This window comes from Diorhabda carinulata, chromosome 11 (genome assembly GCF_026250575.1).
Source record: "Diorhabda carinulata isolate Delta chromosome 11, icDioCari1.1, whole genome shotgun sequence".
Taxonomy (NCBI): Eukaryota; Metazoa; Arthropoda; class Insecta; order Coleoptera; family Chrysomelidae; genus Diorhabda; species Diorhabda carinulata.
The window spans coordinates 12,800,784-12,821,065 of record NC_079470.1 but is presented as its reverse complement, the minus strand read 5'-3'; the positions used below and the strand labels follow the sequence as shown (position 1 = coordinate 12,821,065).

General features: G+C 30.8%; 1 protein-coding gene across 9 annotated transcripts; it reads right to left on the bottom strand.

The window, feature by feature from the left end:
- Nucleotides 1–642: 642 nt before the first annotated feature.
- LOC130899225 (tubulin monoglutamylase TTLL4-like) lies at nucleotides 643–20,190 on the bottom strand. Of its 9 annotated transcripts, XM_057808993.1 has the most exons (17): nucleotides 19,970–20,190; nucleotides 19,219–19,442; nucleotides 18,565–18,627; nucleotides 18,344–18,507; nucleotides 17,548–18,266; nucleotides 12,748–12,866; nucleotides 9,100–9,300; nucleotides 8,736–8,904; nucleotides 7,517–7,625; nucleotides 7,249–7,456; nucleotides 6,458–6,584; nucleotides 6,178–6,394; nucleotides 5,875–6,125; nucleotides 5,144–5,328; nucleotides 4,985–5,058; nucleotides 943–1,080; nucleotides 643–846 (listed from the first exon to the last, which is right to left on the bottom strand). In XM_057808993.1, the coding sequence occupies exons 2-16, from the start codon at nucleotides 19,427–19,429 to the stop codon at nucleotides 955–957; spliced, it is 2,943 nt and encodes a 980-aa protein (XP_057664976.1). In that variant the 5' UTR covers nucleotides 19,430–19,442; nucleotides 19,970–20,190; the 3' UTR covers nucleotides 643–846; nucleotides 943–954. The 9 variants fall into 9 exon arrangements, 6 of the variants coding, with proteins under 6 accessions (XP_057664976.1, XP_057664974.1, XP_057664972.1 ...); XR_009060000.1 differs by having other exon boundaries at nucleotides 943–1,107; nucleotides 18,344–18,627; nucleotides 19,970–20,170; XM_057808991.1 differs by having other exon boundaries at nucleotides 18,344–18,627.
- Nucleotides 20,191–20,282: the final 92 nt, after the last annotated feature.

Below are 20,282 nucleotides of genomic sequence, written 5' to 3'. Positions count from 1 at the left end.
GAAATTAAAGCTGAAACAGTAACCTATTTCAGAAAAATCTTGATGAATGAAACGAAATTTTTCATAAAAACAGTTTACTAAACCAGTGATTTATTGATTGATGTGTTACTGGTAGAATCAGGTGAATATTTCATTATTAAAATATTTTTCCAGATTCATGGAGTACTGTAGACGAAGATAATGAACCGGGTGTACAACTACATGCATAAGGATGTTACTCTGCTGTTAAAAGAGTTGATATATTAATTTATTCATATAACTATGAATTGTTTTTGTCATCGAATGAATTATGAATTTGTTATTAGCCTATTTTTAATGTACATGCACCAAGCAATCTAAATATAAATTTATTCTTCAAATTTTTCTTTATTTCACAGTTAGAAACAATATTTCATAAAATTTTGATATAGTTCTTGTTTTATGAACTGAAATCAGCTTGATTTGATTCTGGTAAATATTTTCCATCTGTTGAATTTTTCTTTCCATTTACGGTATTGGTATAAGGGATATTTTCCTCAAGTTAGCATTTGTCAAATAGAATATTTAGAACGTATAATTTTGGAGAAATATAGACAACTGGAGAATTGGAGGAGTCTATTAGGTACTAGTGAAAGTTAAATAAATCTGAAATAAAAGAGTATATAGTGTGTATTTTTTGAATTCTTTTATTGATTTAAATAATACAAATAACTTAAGACAATGGCAAAAATGAAATAATACATTTAATGCAAAATAATAATTATACGAAAATTTAATCATAGACACAATACATGAAATTTATAAATAACAACCACAACAAAATATCAACTTGAATTAATGGCAGTCGTTATGAAATTTTATATTTTCCTGAAAACAAAAGAAAACGTATTTTAGATATACTACATCGTACTAAATCAGGACAATATGGTGGATAATTTAGACAAGATATTTTGTACTATTTACCTTATAAAGATACTAAACGGCAGTCGATATTGTACTATTGATTGTTGCTTGACTCATTATATCTTCTAGGGGAGGATTGGGGCGTTCCAACTTGAATGGTTGTACCTTCGTATCCAAATGGGTCGTATTCGGCAAATTCTATTGAAATAAAAACATTTTTTGTTTCTAAAAAAAATCGGGAAATCAAAATATTCTATATTAATATGCCATTACTCTTAGATAAGTGACAGTAGATTCCGTCATCTGGTTCATATCGTACTTTTAATATCGAGTAGTGGTACCGTGATTATAAATAGGTGGTGAGTAGGCGACAAGGCAGTAGTTAATATCTAAATTAGTTACAACAATTTTTAATTTAATCAACGATGCTAATGCAAATGTGTTCATTGATCTAATTACATTTATCAATTAGATATTGATACTAGTTATGGAAAACCTTCAATAAACTGAAGACATTCTGTATAAGAAACGATACGGGTGTAGAAATAATATTGGGATGTATACATACATAGATTGAGAAAACAATGAAGGATGTGATACAGCAAGATTGGAGAAGAAGATAAAAAAGAAGGGTTCGATGAAGACTGTAAACAAGCATTAGAAAGAAGAAACCCAGCAAGACTGAGAATGTTGAAAGACCAAACCTCCAATACCACAGGAAACTGAAAACATAATATTGGAAAGTATACTTACAGAGATTGAAGTATATGACACAGCAAGATTGGAGAAGAAGACTGAAAAGAAGGTTTAGAAGCAAGTAAAAAATATTTAAAAAATATAGAAGCATGTAGAAAAAATAGGAATAGAGAACTGGCGTGAAGCGGCCACGATCAAAAATAAATGGAGGAAAGCAGTAGAGCAACTCCAAGCATTGGGCATAAAAAGCCTGCTAATTATATTGGATTTTTCAAAAATGATATCTGGGTATTGGAAAACAAAACAACATTGAAATGGACGCCTGTTTCTTTGGTATTATTATGGAAAAAGTGGCATTAGAGCAACGCTACTTCTGATTGTACAAAACTGGAAGCGTTTGAGGAATTTGGTAACTGTTAAAGAAGAACTAAATCATTTTTCATTGTGCCAACAAACCACTGTTGAAAATTTTGTATTTCTAACCAGCTCGACGGTTTTGTTAATGTGCTATCAACCTTATAACCCTAATTTGATAGATAGATAAATTATTTTTGTTTCCAAACATTAAAAACACTGACCGCATGGTCAAATATTTTGTAGCTTCTTTTTAAACTACCTCAGTAGTGGAAAAAGTGATTCGAAGGCATCAAAATGTGAATTAAACTTGATGGGGAACATTCTAAAAACTATAAAACTGGTTTATATCATAAATACTTATTTTTTATCATTATTAGGCTAGAATAAGGACAGCAGCTTTTGTATAAAACCCAAATAAATAATGTTTGTTACTAAAGTTCCTAAACAACTTAATTTAATGACCCAAATGCCACGTTTCCACTAGCATCTCATGTCTACACATCAAATTTAATCACTAAAAACATTTATTTAGAAATCTATCTACAATAAATATAACTAAAATCTATATTCCATTGATTTATTGAAAAGCCTTTATTTTTAAACGGTTTTTTTCTTTTTTTTTGAATATTTTAACACGAAATACAATCCCTACCATAACTAACTCAATTTTTACTTGTCTTTGACTTTTAAAGAACCTTTTAATGTAGCAATTATTACATTAAATAGTCTTAAATCGTTTTACTGCTCAAAATGACTCTATTTGCATCAAAGTCATAATATTATATATATACAAGGCTATACATTCCTATTGACAATTGTAGCCACTCAAATTGAACTCTTTTGACCCTGTATTTTTGTAGGTAGTCCCACATTTTATCCCTATTTAATTACAGTTCATCACATGTTTTTGAAGCCTCTCGATTATTGTTCTCCATTTTTTTCTATCCAAAATCTGTTTGTTCCAGTCACATACTTTCAGATTTTGCATATCTTGCACAATTTGATATTCCCATATATTTTTTGGTCTACCAGGAAATCTTGTCTCCATTCTGTAATTTTCCTTGTCATTTTTCGATTCTTTTAGTGTGTCCGTAGTCATAATATTACCCCCCAAAGAATGCTCTACAGCTATTGCTTTGATCGGAAAAGCTTTCTCACAAGTAAAACTGATACAAACATTCCAAGTGGTGCAGAAGAAATAAAAGACCATATCAAGACCGTGGGCTTGTAGTAAATGTAAATCAGGGTGGATTTATGCAACTTAAAGTGTCTATATGGCAATTATCGAAGTGTATACAGAAAACCGAATAAAAGATTTGCTCGATACTGCATACCAGCAAAATATCTATAAGGTAGTGAAACAGTAAAGATGATGGGGTGGCTTTAATATATAAGACTCCACTGATCACAAGTTAGCACCCCATATTCTATTTCGAACTCTTTTACTTGCCATATATGCCATAAATAGTATGTTCAGAAGGAAAGTGTAGTAGTAAAAGCACTAGATCCGAATAAAGTAATGAATAAGATTAATTTCAACATTCCGTTGATGTCTTCTTCATTTTTGAGGATTTAATACTGGATTTCTGTATTAAACTCTTCTGGTACATATTTAATCACAAGTTTCACAAAATTTTGATAATTATCATGTTGTTTCACTAGCTTTCTATCAACTATTTTCTTATTTTACACAAAATATTAATATTTTAATAATTAGGCGTTGCTACTCTATAACTAATTCTAAACTAATTTACCTATAGTCTTCGGCAAGCTATACCTAGTTATATATCTGTCTAGATGACCCAAAAAGGCACTCTACTCCATAAATGAGTTAATAAAAATGAATTTGGAAATATTATGATTGTTAGTTACACACAGAGATGAGTATGATTTCACAGACTGAGCAGACTTACTGCGACATTGAGAACAAACACTCTGTATGGTATCCAGCATGAAATTTCTTGCCTTCGACACGAATTACCATCACAAGAAAAACGAATTAACGATATGAAAAAAATAAAATGAAATATGACAACATCGTTTTATGTTTTTTTAACCAACGCCAACTTCCATTTTTATTATTTTTTTAACTATTATGATAAAGATTTAAACACTATTTTGTTTTTATGAAAAACATACTGTGAAACAGTGGTAAAATTAAACGCAAAAGTGTACTAACTCTAATATATTGCCGAGCTTTCAAATACTTTATTTATTAGTTAAGAATTGTGGCAATGAATACATAAGTATTGGAAAGATTGGAAATATATTAGAGTTAGTACACTTTGATGTTGTTTGATTTCGCCACAATCCCACTACGAAAACGCTCATAATATAGCTGGCAAAAATTTCACTTTATATACGAGAGATGTTCAAAAAGTATGGAGAATTGAAATTACTGAATGGAATGATGAAGACTGAATCCGTTGGCTTATTCTTCAGGTCTTTTTCGCTCTAGTACTGCCGTCTAACGTTTAATCTGTTTGTGAGGTTGAAGAACGTCGCTAAACTAAATTATTGATACCATTAGTTGACATTCACAAAGTCTGACCTTCACTAAGTGTCTAAGTGTTGTAGTTTTTATCTATTTTTAATTTTTATTGTTTACATTTTTTGTTTTGTCTATTTTTGTTCTCAGTATGTATTAAAATGTCCTTTTATATTTTTTCCCTATATTTTCAGTCGTAATGAATATGTTTTTCGTAACTTTTCTTGAGCAGTTGTCATTTTATTTGTTGCTTTTCTTACTTTTCTATTTTTTTTTGAGATTCTTCGGGACATTTTTTTACTTACATGGTTTGTTCAAGATCCATATTGAATGAAAAACGATCTCACTAAAGTATCTATAGCAGGAAACTGACAGGCCGGAATGGGTTCAAACTTGTCGTAGCTCATCTGAACACATATAGGTATCAAACGAAGTAACATTTCATTCACCATAATTTTTTGTCGGACCTCATGATATCAAAACATAAAACGATGCTTTACACACAAGGAATCGAATGACGAAAAGCATTGGAAAACACAATGGAACACGAAGTCGACTTACCTTGATCAACGTACTATTTAGAGGTACTTTCAAGTGAATTCTTTGGTTACAAAGGTTCCTTAATACAGCAATACCTAAAATTTAACAAAAATACCGTCAAATATATTTTTTTTAAAGTATTATTCACTATTGGGAGAAGGATTTTAATATTCTACTAACCTGTTTCCCTCTGGTGACCGTACCTCTCTTCCCAAGCATCGAACAACCTATTATAGTATCTTGGAGCCAAGTAGTGTAGATATTTATGAGATGTGGGCGTCGGAAATATCCTTTCAAAGTTTCCTGTCACTTGTAATTCATCTTCTGCCCTTGCCAAATGCCTCACATCGTCTCCAGTTAACGTCCTGTATAAAATAATATTGTTTTCACCAGTGTTGCCATCAAAGACCAGAAAAAGTTAAGAATTTACTGTAAAAAGTAGTAAATTTGAACGGTAATTAATGTGAAGATGTTTGCATATTTTTAATTGCGGTCTTGAAATGCTGAATTTCCAAAAAAAAACTATGATTCTTCAATTAATAGCGATAAAAAGTTTATTAAAAGCAATAACAATGTTTATAAATTAATAATAATCCAAATTGTGATTAATTAATAGCGATAAATGATCAAAATGTCTATTAATAGTTATTAGAATGTTCATTAATAATAATCAGAAATTTTATCAATTGATAGTGATCGGAATTTTAATTAATTGATACAATCATAAGGCTAATTGAGGATAATCTGAATTTGTATTAATTAATAGCGATCAGAACGGTTATTAATTAATAGCAATTAGAATTTTGACCAATCCTGACCAATTAGGTGGTGCATTTGTAGTATTCGATATCGAATCGATTCAATTTGCTTTTTGCTATTAGTTGGGAAAATTTCTTTTGTCTAATACATACCTGAGAATGTCTACGAGATACTCATCCCTACTTTCTAGCTGTTCGAATAAAGAATGTTTATTTTTTTCCTTTTTCGTTAAGGCGGTGGAATAGAATCTAGTATCAAAACCTTCTGGCATATCTTCATATTTTTGACTACGTATCCTGGACGGTAAATGGAATTGAGCCATATCGAATATCGATTGAACCAAAGGACCTTTGACGTAAGCGTCTAATGGCGAAGCGCTGTGAAGACTCGGTGATATATTCACCTGTAAAATTCGATAAATAATATTTCGACAACAGTTTATATTGAATAATCACCTCTAGAAGCCACGGTTTAAAATTATCATCCAAGAGTATATCGATTCCAAATAATTCGTAGCAATTATATCTGCTATTTATATTTTCTTCACATAATTCCACGACAGGTGATTCGCAAGCTATTATAGTCTTTATCACTAATTGTTGTAAATTTTTCCATAACGCTTTCGTATCTACGTTGTAATCTTGTAAATATTCCATTAATTTGGAGATTGTCCTACGAAGGGATCATAAAAAAATTTAATGATCAATTTTAATGAATCCAAATCCGAAAACATACCATTTGTGTCCTTGACAGGAGTTCGCATCTTCATTGGCAGTATATTGACTGGAAAATTTATTGATACTATAATTAGTTAGATGCATATACCTGTCTTTTAGATCTTTGGCATTGCTACTATATTTTGCTAAAAAAAAATAATATTTCATTTATCATACAACAAAATAATTTCGAGCAATAAATATAAATTATGTTTTATTACAAATTAACTACTTTTGGGAACCGTTCGTTATATTCATTTATATCCGGCTCGAAGGACCAGACAGAATAATTGTGTGTTTCTACAATACTGTACACAGAAATAGCGATCAAAAAGTTTATTAATAGTAATGAGAAAGTTTTCATTAATTAATAATCATTAGAATTTTTAGTAGTTGATTAGAAAATTTATTAATAAACATCTGAATTTATTAATAGTGATCATAAAGTTTTAATAAGAAAAATATAGCTCCAAACACCACTAAAAAAACAAAAAAAGGAATTGATAGACTAAAAAACTTTGTAGGAATTGAAAAAAATTGCAAAAGGCAGTAGACAGTGGATGAAATTGGTACTTGTAAAGGTAAAATAATATCTAAACTATCAATTCTGAAAACAAAAACAGACAACACAGGAAAAAGACAACCGGGACAACAACAATTAGATTTATAACATCAAAATGTACGATTCCGAAAGATTTTAAGATATAAAAGATTCCACATGAGTGTATCTCAATTTAAAAAAGCTTGTATGGTGACATTTTCAGGCTTTTGAGCTGATGGTATGCATAGATTGTTAATAATTGTACTTACCACTAGCAAATCTCGCCAATCCTTCTTTGTACATATAAATAATTAAAGGATTGAAACTAGTAACTAGTACGTACAGTCTTAGATCGAATTTACTATCATTTATTAGATAAGGATTGGAAATGTATTTTTGAACTATTAAAGACGATTTTTTCGGAAGCTGAGACCATTTGTTTATCACTTTTATACCAACCCCTCTTGCAGAAGCCGGCTGAAAATACCAAGTATACGTCAATAAATTGTAATAGTTTATTTGTGGTGAATTATTTACCGGTTTTATAATCCACATTTCGCCACCATTTCCATTCTTATATTCCCAACATTGTTTCAATAATTTCAACTCTTGAGGTAGAATGTACGTATGAGGTAAAAAACCAAATCTACAAGAAAAGTAATTTAAAAATATATCGATCAAATAAAACCATCCTTAAATTAAAATAAACAGGAAGAATCTTGTTGTAAATTATTGAACCAATCCATCACTAAAACAACACTAGAAATCAGTTTCTTCGAGCCTTCAATGAGGTGCTGCTTCGTATCCGATTCAAAGTACTGAACAATGTTGTGTAGTAGTGATAAACTACTACAGAACAACAATAACAAAGAACAAAATGGACACAACAAAAAGATGAATAAGAATCGAGAAAGATGGTAAAAGACAGGTCTTGTTGGGCAATTACAAACTGAGATTATAAAGAGCAAATCTCAATCATACCCGGTAAAATAACACTAGTCCAATTGATACTTTCCAATAAAACACTTTAAAGCCACTGCAGCTGAATGGACTTGTCGCAAACTTGTAGGTACACTGGGTATACAAAATGGTGATCAACCCATGATTACATACTGATAGCTTATTTGGTGGCCCCATTTTAGGAAAGGACATTGGTACCTCGAAGAAGTAGTGCGAGGAGCCTACCTATTTTGGAGGTAGATCAATGACATGTAGAGCCATGCACAAAGAATCTTTTTTGATATGAAAAGCGGAACAATTCCCCAAACCATCTATTGAAGAGCTGTCTGTTGTTCCGTATATTCCGCATACCCACTGTGCCTGAAGAAATTCCACGTGTTAGTGATCCTGTCTTGATTTATGCTCCAACCCTCGTATATATTTGCTTTTACACATAGTTATTGCTCATAAATCAACAACAGAATGGGATGATGACAATTTAAATGAAATTTATTGGATACGGTTTATTAAATAGGTTTTTGTTGCCAAAGTTTTAACCAATTACAACTTCCCAATATATTCACATGATAAAAGTTTTGGAATATTTTCAAAAGTTATACAGTATATTAATTGTTTTATTTATAAAATTCGACTGTTAAATAACAATTTCGACTTTCTCTTATGACAACCGGGTCATTTCAAATTCAAATCATACTAAAAATAACTTTTGTTGAAAACATCCTGTTTATGTACGAATTAATTTTTAATTATATAATACCAGTGGTCAAAGTAGAGGTAGTTCAGAGCTGCTACTCACTCTTTTACTCCAAATTTCAATATCATTCGTTGAAAATTCCTCCAAAGTCTATCTTTTCTCCCTAATTGAAATGTACCGGGAAAATGATTCAGCTTTTGAGTTTCCTTTAATGTCTTAAACATTGGGGATTTCATGTGTTTACCCCACGTACCTAACCATTGATTTGATTCTACAATAAGAACATAAAGTTAACAAAAAATATAAGAATCGATATGGCATTACTTGTATCGGTTCCTTTTCAATAATAAAGGAAATGATGGGATAATACGGTTTGGTAAAAATGAGAAAATGGTTTTGATATTCCTATAAAAAGAATAAGGATTAAGAATTGGGTAAAAAGGAAGCGAACCTCTTGAAAACTCACTTCGCACTAGTACGAAACCGGTATTTGTTAATGTTTTTCTAACTATCATCGGGGTTATTGTACTAAGTTTCCATTTGAAGAATTTTTTGGCGTTCGGAATTTTTACTTCTACTTCGGAACTGAACATTCTGAATTTAATGTACGGCGGAATGTTTGGAAAGAGACTTGGTCTGAGGGGCCAGTTTACTGCATCACCAGAACCTACAAAAAAATTATTTCATATAAATTAACGTGAACACAATATGCCAACAAAGTATCAAAGCCCTGAGCTTCCAAGATCCCAAATCCCAAAGAAATCTTAGTATAACCCCATTCATAATAATACTGTTTATTGTCTGGGTTATTGTTCATATAGTAATCAAAGCCCAGGAAAGAAACAAAAACTTCTTTTATTGTATCTGAGCCTTTCTCTGATCTACAATAATGCTCCTATAAAAAAAAGTTTCAAATGAAGGGAAACACTTAAAAAAAATCGTTCTATATACCCTTTCAGGGTATTACCACCTAGGGAAGCACCCGATGAGATCAGATCCAGCACAAACTGCTCTGGGAAAGAAACCTGTAGAAGAGAATATCTAATTTTGATGTTAGTACAGATACTGTAGATCTAGGCATCTTTCAAACTGAAAGATAAGCTGTAGATGTCAAAAATAACTCTAATGTGGCACTTGGTGAGATCAAGTCTAGCACAAACTATTCTGGAAAATAAATCTGTAAAAGAGAAGATCTAATTTGGTTACCAGCACAGATACTGGGGTCCAAGCAGCTTTGTAACTGTAAGGCAAGCTGTATATGTCAACAACAATTTTGATAGGGGCACCTAGTGGGATCAGATCTAGCACAAACTGCTCTGGACAAGAAACTTGTAGAGAAGAGAAGATCTAACATTGATGTCAACAGATATGCTGGAATTCTAAGCAGATTTGGAAATGGAAGGCTAGGTATAATGTCAAAAAAAATTGATAAGAGGCATAATAGACTCTAAGGCTGCAATGTAACGATAACTCTTAGTCTACATCTATATTTTCTTCAGTATAATTATATTCGAGGTGATATTTGTGTTATAATAAATTAATCGTAATGATGTGTGAATGTCTGATGAAACCAGTTTCAATTATTAGTCAAATTTAGGTACTGTAACGCAATTAAAATTCCATACAAATACACCAGGTGGTAAATGACACATTCTTAAAGAGATATTCATCGGATTATTAATAATAATATGATAAATTGTTTGCAAATCTTCCCACTTATTCAGACCTGAATGAATGTGTATCTTTAAGTCTATAAATAAATGGTATTATAATCGTTGCTCTTGGAAATCTTGTGATTTCCAAATGATTTGTTTTGTTAGTATAAATAGATTTTACGGGGTCAGACAAAATTTTTATCTACTAGATGTATTGTCGACGTTCCGTGGCAATGAAAAAAATGTTAATTTTGTAATAAGAATATATTATGCTTCAAGTTTAAAATAAACTGTAACCTTAAGTGAATGTTAACGATATAAAATTAACAATATAGTTAAAAATATTTTATATCAAAATGAAAATTGGAATAAAACTATTAGTTTTAAATCCTGAATTATAAGTTTTTGAACTGATAGTGTGTATTATATTCAATAAGCGTTCCTATATGAGGTACCACTACAATAGGCACATTCGCAGCTGATCATGTTGTTCAAACAGTGCAAGATGGGCTAATGAATGAATGGTTTCCATAAAATAGCATGATTCTCCTTTTCACATTTCTATTAGATCCAAAAATTGATTGGTTCACACTAAATCACAAGTATCTTCCCACTGGTCTATTGATCTGTCATCACAATCTTTTGTTTTGGTACAATGGTCACTACAAATACAGATTACTACCACGTAATATTTAATACTTTATGTTTTCAGTTGATTGAGTGGATCTCAAATCTGAATCGACATGAATTTAGGAGGTATGATCAAAAAATATGAACTCTTCGATAAAAACAAAGAAAGTCAATACAAAATTTGAAGCAAACTCCTTCCATGTATTTCCCCTGACTAGCAAAACACTCATCTCTCATTTCTTTCGGAATGGATTTCATCTGCTCTGTTATGGGCTTCTCGATATCAGTAATGGTGTCAAAAAGTTGCCTTTTTAGCATATTTTTCATTTTCTGGAAGAGCCAGGAGTGCTTAATCTGGTAATCAGATGATATCCAATAACATGCAATGAAATCTGGATCAATATGAAGAGTATCTTCTAATTCACTATTTTTTTATGTTCATCATCAAAATATTTTCACTGTTTAACCGCTGATAACACTTATAAGCCCTGTCCAAAGTTAATGTATCATTGGGGACAGCTTTCAACAATTCTTGAGCTTCTTTGACGCTTTCAACTTGAAACAAAGCTTAATGTTATAGGACTAAGCAGCACTTTTTGTCCATTTTCTGTTTTTAAAGGACATCCTCGTTCTTAAATGACTCTATTTTTACTCTTTAATCACTCAAACAACTTTAAAACCCTCCTGAACTTCTTCGACACTTTCAACTTGAAACAAAACTTAATGTTGAAGCACTAAGCAGTCATATCAATATTTAAACAAAGAGGTTTATCCACTTTTTGTACATTTTCTGTTTTTAAAGGACATCCTCGTTCTTAAATGTCTCTATTTTCAGAGTTTAATTACTTAAACCCATTTAAAACCTTCTTGAACTTCTTCGACACTTTTAACTTGAAACAAAACTTAATGTTGAAGCACTAAGCAGTCATATCAATATTTAAACGAAGAGGTTTATCCACTTTTTGTACATTTTCTGTTTTAAAAGGACGTTCTTGTCCTTAAATGACTCTATTTTCAGAGTTTAATTACTTAAACCCATTTAAAACCTTCTTGAACTTCTTCGACACTTTTAACTTGAAACAAAACTTAATGTTGAAGCACTAAGCAGTCATATCAATATTTAAACGAAGAGGTTTATCCACTTTTTGTACATTTTCTGTTTTAAAAGGACGTTCTTGTCCTTAAATGACTCTATTTTCAGAGTTTAATTACTTAAACCCATTTAAAACCTTCTTGAACTTCTTCGACACTTTTAACTTGAAACAAAACTTAATGTTGAAGCACTAAGCAGTCATATCAATATTTAAACGAAGAGGTTTATCCACTTTTTGTACATTTTCTGTTTTAAAAGGACGTTCTTGTCCTTAAATGACTCTATTTTCAGAGTTTAATTACTTAAACCCATTTAAAACCTTCTTGAACTTCTTCGACACTTTTAACTTGAAACAAAACTTAATGTTGAAGCACTAAGCAGTCATATCAATATTTAAACGAAGAGGTTTATCCACTTTTTGTACATTTTCTGTTTTTAAAGGACGTCCTTGTCCTTAAATGACTCTTATTTCCACGGTTTAATCGCTCAAACCACTTAAACACTCTCCTAAGTAACTATATTATCACTAGAAACAGATTAAAATTTATTAATCATATTTTTTCATCACACCTCGTATAGTTAACAATTTTTTTTTTATATTGCAACAAAAATTGAACAATTTGACGTTGATGGAAATTTAAGTAAGTTCGATATGGGTTACAGAAAATTAGTTGGATATAAATATTAAAAAATATATTATTTTTAAAACCAAAAAAAAAATACAATGAAAACTTACCAGTTTCATTTTCATTTAGAGACAAGCAACTCTCAGATGAATCTTCATTTTTACCATCTTCTAAGTTATCAATATCATCTATATTTGTTTCGTTTTCACTATCAGAGCCACTACAATCACTACAAAAAAACACAAATTTATTAAACAGAACGTAGAAAATACAAAAAAAAAGTATTACTCATAATCGATTACATCCAATTTCATTTTTTTAAAATAAAAAAATTCTTGTCAAAAAATTTAGTTGGAAGTATATTGTTTACGTTCCTAACACGTGGACCTACTTAATCTGGCAATGAATTTTGATTATTGAATGAAGGGATATCCTGATTATAAGCGTTCTCCAGAAAATCGCGGATTCTACTAAACGTGTATATGATTTAAATCATTAACGCAGAGCTGGGAATTTTTTCAAGGTATTTCTATACAGTTTTCAATATTGATTTTCAAATTTTCCAAAAAAAAAAATTCATTAATAATATCACCAGTCTCACAACGGTATTTGTCTTTTTAGTCTTCTTAGTCAATCTATTTCCTTCTTGGTCAGTCTATTGCTTGTTTTTTTCAATCTATTTCCTTCTTGTCCAATCCACTGTCTTCTTAGTCAATCTATTTCCTTCTTGTCCAATCCACTGTCTTCTTAGTCAATCTATTTCCTTCTTGGTCAGTCTATTGCTTGTTTTTGTCAAATCTATTTCCTTCTTGTCCAATCCACTGTCTTCTTGGTCAGTCTATTTCCTTCTTGGTCAGTCTATTGCTTGTTTTTGTCAAATCTATTTCCTTCTTGTCCAATCCACTGTCTTCTTGGTCAGTCTATTTCCTTCTTGGTCAGTCTATTGCTTGTTTTTGTCAAATCTATTTCCTTCTTGTCCAATCCACTGTCTTCTTAGTCAATCTATTTCCTTCTTGGTCAGTCTATTGCTTGTTTTTTTCAATCTATTTCCTTCTTGTCCAATCCACTGTCTTCTTGGTCAGTCTATTTCCTTCTTGGTCAGTCTATTGCTTGTTTTTGTCAAATCTATTTCCTTCTTGTCCAATCCACTGTCTTCTTAGTCAATCTATTTCCTTCTTGGTCAGTCTATTGCTTGTTTTTTTCAATCTATTTCCTTCTTGTCCAATCCACTGTCTTCTTAGTCAATCTATTTCCTTCTTGGTCAGTCTATTGCTTGTTTTTTTCAATCTATTTCCTTCTTGTCCAATCCACTGTCTTCTTGGTCAGTCTATTTCCTTCTTGGTCAGTCTATTGCTTGTTTTTGTCAAATCTATTTCCTTCTTGTCCAATCCACTGTCTTCTTAGTCAATCTATTTCCTTCTTGGTCAGTCTATTGCTTGTTTTTTTCAATCTATTTCCTTCTTGTCCAATCCACTGTCTTCTTAGTCAATCTATTTCCTTCTTGGTCAGTCTATTGCTTGTTTTTTTCAATCTATTTCCTTCTTGTCCAATCCACTGTCTTCTTAGTCAATCTATTTCCTTCTTGGTCAGTCTATTGCTTGTTTTTTTCAATCTATTTCCTTCTTGTCCAATCCACTGTCTTCTTGGTCAGTCTATTTCCTTCTTGGTCAGTCTATTGCTTGTTTTTGTCAATCTATTTCCTTCTTGAACAGTTCAATGCCTTGTTTGTCAATCCATTTTCTTTTTTGCTATTCCATTGTCTTCTGTATTTATTGCATCACAAGGATTCTAATTCTAACTATTTGAAAAGATAAAATATGTATCCAGAAATAGGTCCACCGTGGTCTGTTCTAATTTTGCGACCCGGATTAAGGATCCCGAAACATTGTAAGTACATCCACCGAATAGTATTGTTACATCTGAGGCAAGCTGTAGCAAGTTTCAACGCTTTTCTTTTCTACATATTTCTTTTTCATCAAGTTTCATTTCCAGATCAAAAAAATTACCAAGGAAGTCCTAAAAATCTGCCTATGGTGGTAAGGTAGTAACTTTGAAGTATCGAAACGGGTCAGGGATAGTGGGGACGCCCTTTGAACTTGAAAACAGAAATAAATGTGTGAAATGTGGAAGAAACATAAAAAAATAGGCCAATTTGACAATAAAAAATGCACTCAATGGAAAATGCTTCAACACCATTGAGATAATTATTATTAGGGGCTATTAGGATGTGAAAATATTGATTAGAAAAAATGTAATGTTGCGCCACTGGTACGGGTATGAGTAAAGCTGCTGAAAATAAAATCACAAACACGCACGTTTTGCAATAAAGCTGTCAACAAAAGAAACACTTAAAATCGCGAAATTTTCTACAGCTTACTAGATCTAAAAGTATTTCGAGGTGTAGATATAAAAATAGTTGGGCACTCTAATGTATACAAATCAATAAATCACACATACCTGAAACGAGTCGAGAAAATATGTTTTCATGTTAATTTTTTTTAAAGCGTTTACATTTTTTTGAAAACTAATATTGGCAGAATCTATTAGGAAAATTTCCATTCAAAACTGAGTGTTTATTTTCAAGATATTGAAAATATAATCAATCTTTGGATTATAACAGAGCATTTAACAAAGTCATTTTGTTAATTATCAATTTTATACTTCTCATTATTGTAAAGTAAATTGTAGCTCGCCTAAATGAAACGTAACTCATCATCAGCGAATGAAGTTAACCTCAGTGTCGGTGGAAATTACGAACTCGTCCACGACATGGACCGTTAAGCCGGTCCTGTCTTGTTTTTTACAACCAATTTCTATTTATTTGGTTATTTGATTACTTTCTAGAAATTCTGGTATAAACTCGTGCTTGTTTAGCAGCGAGGAGTCACTATATAATTCAAAGTCATAGTCAAAGGAACGAAATAGTAGGGTCAAATTAATGTCTAGTGTGTGTATATAAAGTAAATAAGAGTATGTATAAATTCACCCCACTGTTATAAACAGTTTAAGTAAATAAAAAATTAATTGTAATTTTGTTGAATTTGAATGGTTTTTTTTCCACCCTGTACTAAATAATTCATTTAAAAATATACTGTCGTTAAAACGAGACTTAAAATACTTTTCAAATGAGGTGTCACATGATGATTTATATTTACAAATGAAACAATTACATCACCATAAAAAATGATGTCATCCATACTAAATGTAAATAGTAACAGAGGGAAGTAAATGTTCTAAAATTTATTTCCTTGTCCACTTTCAAATTATTGCACCCTTACTAAATTTCAATAATAATCTCAAAGCTCGTTGACAAATGTTAAATTTGTGTAGAGTCCTGTTAAGTCTCTCCTCTAGATCTCTGGAAGATCCCCTGGACCACTTTAGAAATCACAATGGAAATATGTGTCTCCCCTGGACATCTGGTGGTTAACCTGGATTACTTTTAAGAATTACCGATTTAACAATAGAAATTTGTTGATAATCTGGATATGGAAATATGTCTAGACCCCTATCGATTCTCCCCTAGACCTCTGGGAGTCACCTGGACCACTTTAAGAATCACTGACCTAACACTGAAAATTTATGTACAACCCTGTCGAGTCTGTCCCCTGGATCTTTGAAATTTCACCTAGACCACATTATGAATCACCCATGTAATGATGAAATTTTGTTTAGACCCCTATCGAGTCTCCCCTAGACCTCTGGGAGTCACTTGGACCACTTTCGAGCAACAAATTTCAAATGCATCAACATGCAAATCGGCTGGGACAACATAATTATTTTTTAGGTAACAAATTTTCTTATAGAGGAGAATGGAGATGTTTAAACGTCGCAATTTGATTATGCAAAGTTGATTTTTTCCTGAACAACATCTAAACCTTAAATTTATTGTGAGTGATGATGAGTTTCCATTGGAGTTTGACTGAGGATATTCAAAACAAGGGAATTTACCCTGAAAAACATGGATTTTTCCTATACAGCAATTTGATTTTATCACATTCGCACTATATTAAAAAAAGTAACTATGAAATGCTTTTCGAAAATCCATTATTTTAAGTTTATTTCCATTAATGTAACTGTTTCATATCTTTTTAGGTTATGTTTTTGGAACCAATTTTAACCTAACTTACACTTTAGGGAGGTTTGGTTAGGTAGGGACAACTATTGAGGGGTGGTATAGACAAATAAAGTTTAACATACAAGAAAAACTGCATAGAGATCTCATTAGAAAGTTTGACGTATAATTATTCAGGAGAGTGATGATTTTTTCAGTTATCTAGAATCAAAATTATTGTTAAATTTTAGTATATATAATAACAACATAAAAATATAAACTTTTTAGTAATTTTCGTCGGTTTATGTGCCACTTGGATCCTTTAGATCACTGTGTAAGTGATATCCTAAACTATATACATGTATCCCGACCGAACCTTCCCTAATGCTGTCCCAAACTTCCATAATGTAGGCACGAATGGGATGCTTTACAAAAAATATTGAATAATTTTATTATTTAATCTACTAATTTCGAAATAGCACAATAATAAAGGGAAAGAATTACTTTTACAATTGACTTTGTTTACAAAGAAGCAGCTAAAATAAAAAAAATAAAGAAAAAGTGTAACAAACATTATCTCTTTCCAGATTTGATAATGTAGATTGTTTTGGGAAGTCGTTTTGGATTTACAACACCTATAACTAGAAGATATTTTGTACAAGACTCTACATCTCATTGTTCTGCTTCTATAATACATCGACTCATACATACGGGAACAATAAAATTAATTATCTAGCAACTAGTTAGTAAAAAATCATTTGGTTCAGTTGAATATTGATTGCGATTTACAAAAAAGTGCATTATATAAGTACAACAGATTAAAATCTAATAATACAATGAAATCTATTGAAATTACCTGTTTGTATCATCAGCTATTGCAGGCAACGTATGCAAAGTCTTTGATTTTCCTTTTTTCATTTTATGATTATTCACTTTAATTCTAGTTTTCAAAGAAACTTTGCTCCTATTGGTTTTAAGTCCAGGAGTAGAAGGAGGTACCGAATGATCCACTTCACACTGCAACTGAAGTGACTTGGGAGTTTCTTTCTGGATACTTTTGCATAAATTTATATCAGTTACTGCTTTCATTTCATGTTTATCAATGGTAGCTGTACTTTGAGCATTAGTTAGTTCAGATCTGGTTTTTATAGTGTTTATACCACCCTTACTAGGGCTAGGATTTCCTTCTGAACTTTCTATTAATGCAGTTTCGCATCTGTAATTATAACAATTACTTTTTAATGATAGTAATTTTTCTCTTAAATCTTGAATTTCTCTATTGTATTTGTCTGGAATGGTGTCGTTTCTTCTGTTAAAATAAGTACTGGTGTCAAAACATACTGGTGTCTGACTGCTTAACGTGTGCATCTTGAAATTAGTGTACATACAATATTCATTACAAAATGGGGATGTAGACGGATTAGTCTTCGATTTTTGCGGGGGGGCAGGGTATTTTTCTAAAATATCACTTTTGCTTTGTAGATGTTGTCTAGAATTTAAATTGTACTGGTAAAAATTGCAGAATTTATCAGGGCTCCTCACTTCTCGTTTCCGTTGACCTGAGGGAATTTCTATCTGTAAAAAAATACTATTTTCATTGACATTTAATTACCATATTCTATGATTATAAAAATGCATGTTCCTATACTAACCTTACTAAGCTTTATTGGCTCTAATTTGGTTTTTGTTTTACTTTGCATGTTACCTAAATTTTCTATTTGATCATTGATATCTACAAATTTTCCTGCAGTCTCATAAGCACCAGCACCTTTGAAACAGTCAAAACCAGTTGGCTCATTAGACAATTTTGGAAGACCTGTCAAATTATTTGAAAGTTGACAATTATTTGATATATAGCTTGTAGGTAGCTCACACAGGTTTGATCTAATCCTAGAGAATTCATACCTCATGTCTTTTTCTTGCCATTGGCCTTTTACTGGAAGAAAAAACACTTATATAGAAAATAAATTATTAACTTTAACTGAGAAACGAAGATTTATTGAAAAAACAATGTAAATATTGACTAAAAAATACATTCGTGATAGAGACAAATTTTTCTTATGTAAAAATAAGTTTGGGATATTTGAAACTACAATTTTTAGTTATAAAAATATCAGAAATTATTAATGATACCTAAAAATTTATTTATTCAGATTTATTGAAAACAAAGTAAATATCAACAAACAACGAAAAAGTCATATTGTGAAATAGGCAAGTTTTCTTTTGTAAAAAATAAATTTAGGATATCAAAAACTAAAAGTTGTAGCTATAAAAATATCCCAAATTATTCACTATATATGAAAATTGAAAATTTATTGAAAAAACAAGGCAAATGTGACCAAAAATCGAAAAAACCACTTTGTGGAACAGACAAATTTTGTTTTGTAAGAAATAATTTTGAGACATTGAATACAAGATTTAGTTATACAAATACAGTAAATCGTTTATAATTAAAGCTAATTAGAGAATTACAAACATAAAATAGATACAAGGCATGCTTTATATGAGTAAATTAATAATTACTTACATTCATATTCAAATTCCATATTTTCATACTCTTGACTACGATTGTACTTTTTTGGAGTTAGGGTTTTCAATTCTTTACTTTTTCTTCGACAAGGTTCATTAGTTTCGCTAATAGAACGTCTCCTTTGAGGTCCTTTTTCACACATTGAACACCACGGCGTATAAGAAAACTTTTCTTTTTGATTGTACAGATCCAAATTACAATCCCCCATGCCTTAATTACGCCTACAGAAGTAATAATCGATATTTTAATTAATTACTTGAAATAAAATTCGACTTTTAACTTAAAACCGAAGACACGGAAAAAAATGAATACCAAGTCTTGGTGCAGTTTTCAAAACGGAGTGTATATTCAACCAAACAGTGGAGGTACTAAATTTTGATAAATAGAAATTTCACTACTCTCCTGAATCACCTATTGTTTATTATTTATTATTATACACAGAAAACTTGGAGTAAATTTTTCATTAAAATACTCAACTGATAACGACAAATATAACATATAGTAATGATTAGTTGCAATAAGTATTACCCAAATAAATTTAAAATGTTACAATTCTTCGTATTTATATATAAGAACAATAATTTCATTTCAACAATATTCTATATATTAGATTTTGTTATAAAATATAATAGTTGAGACACTCCGACATGTTGACGCAGTATACACTACTACAAAATGGTGTACTCTGCAAAAATTTCAATTTGGGAATTGTAAAAATAGAAATAATCAAATTCAAAATAATAAATACCTGAATGAGACTTGTACTTTTATATTTTATATTAATGATCAACATTCTTAATTTTATTTAAATTTGCAATATGTTTATAGTACAATGACTTTAAATATTCAAAATTAAAAGGAAATTACCACCTCGGCTAAAAACTAAACTACGTTTTACCGCGTGTTAAAAGATAGGCATAGTTAACAAGGAAAGATATTAGGCTTTGTCAACTACTTTTTAGATAAATCATTCATATCATTTTCTATTACTGTTCTTGTACGTAAAAGAAAAAGATGCCAATATTAAGCATTTTTTAGAAACGGTGTTCCGAAGAAGTCTT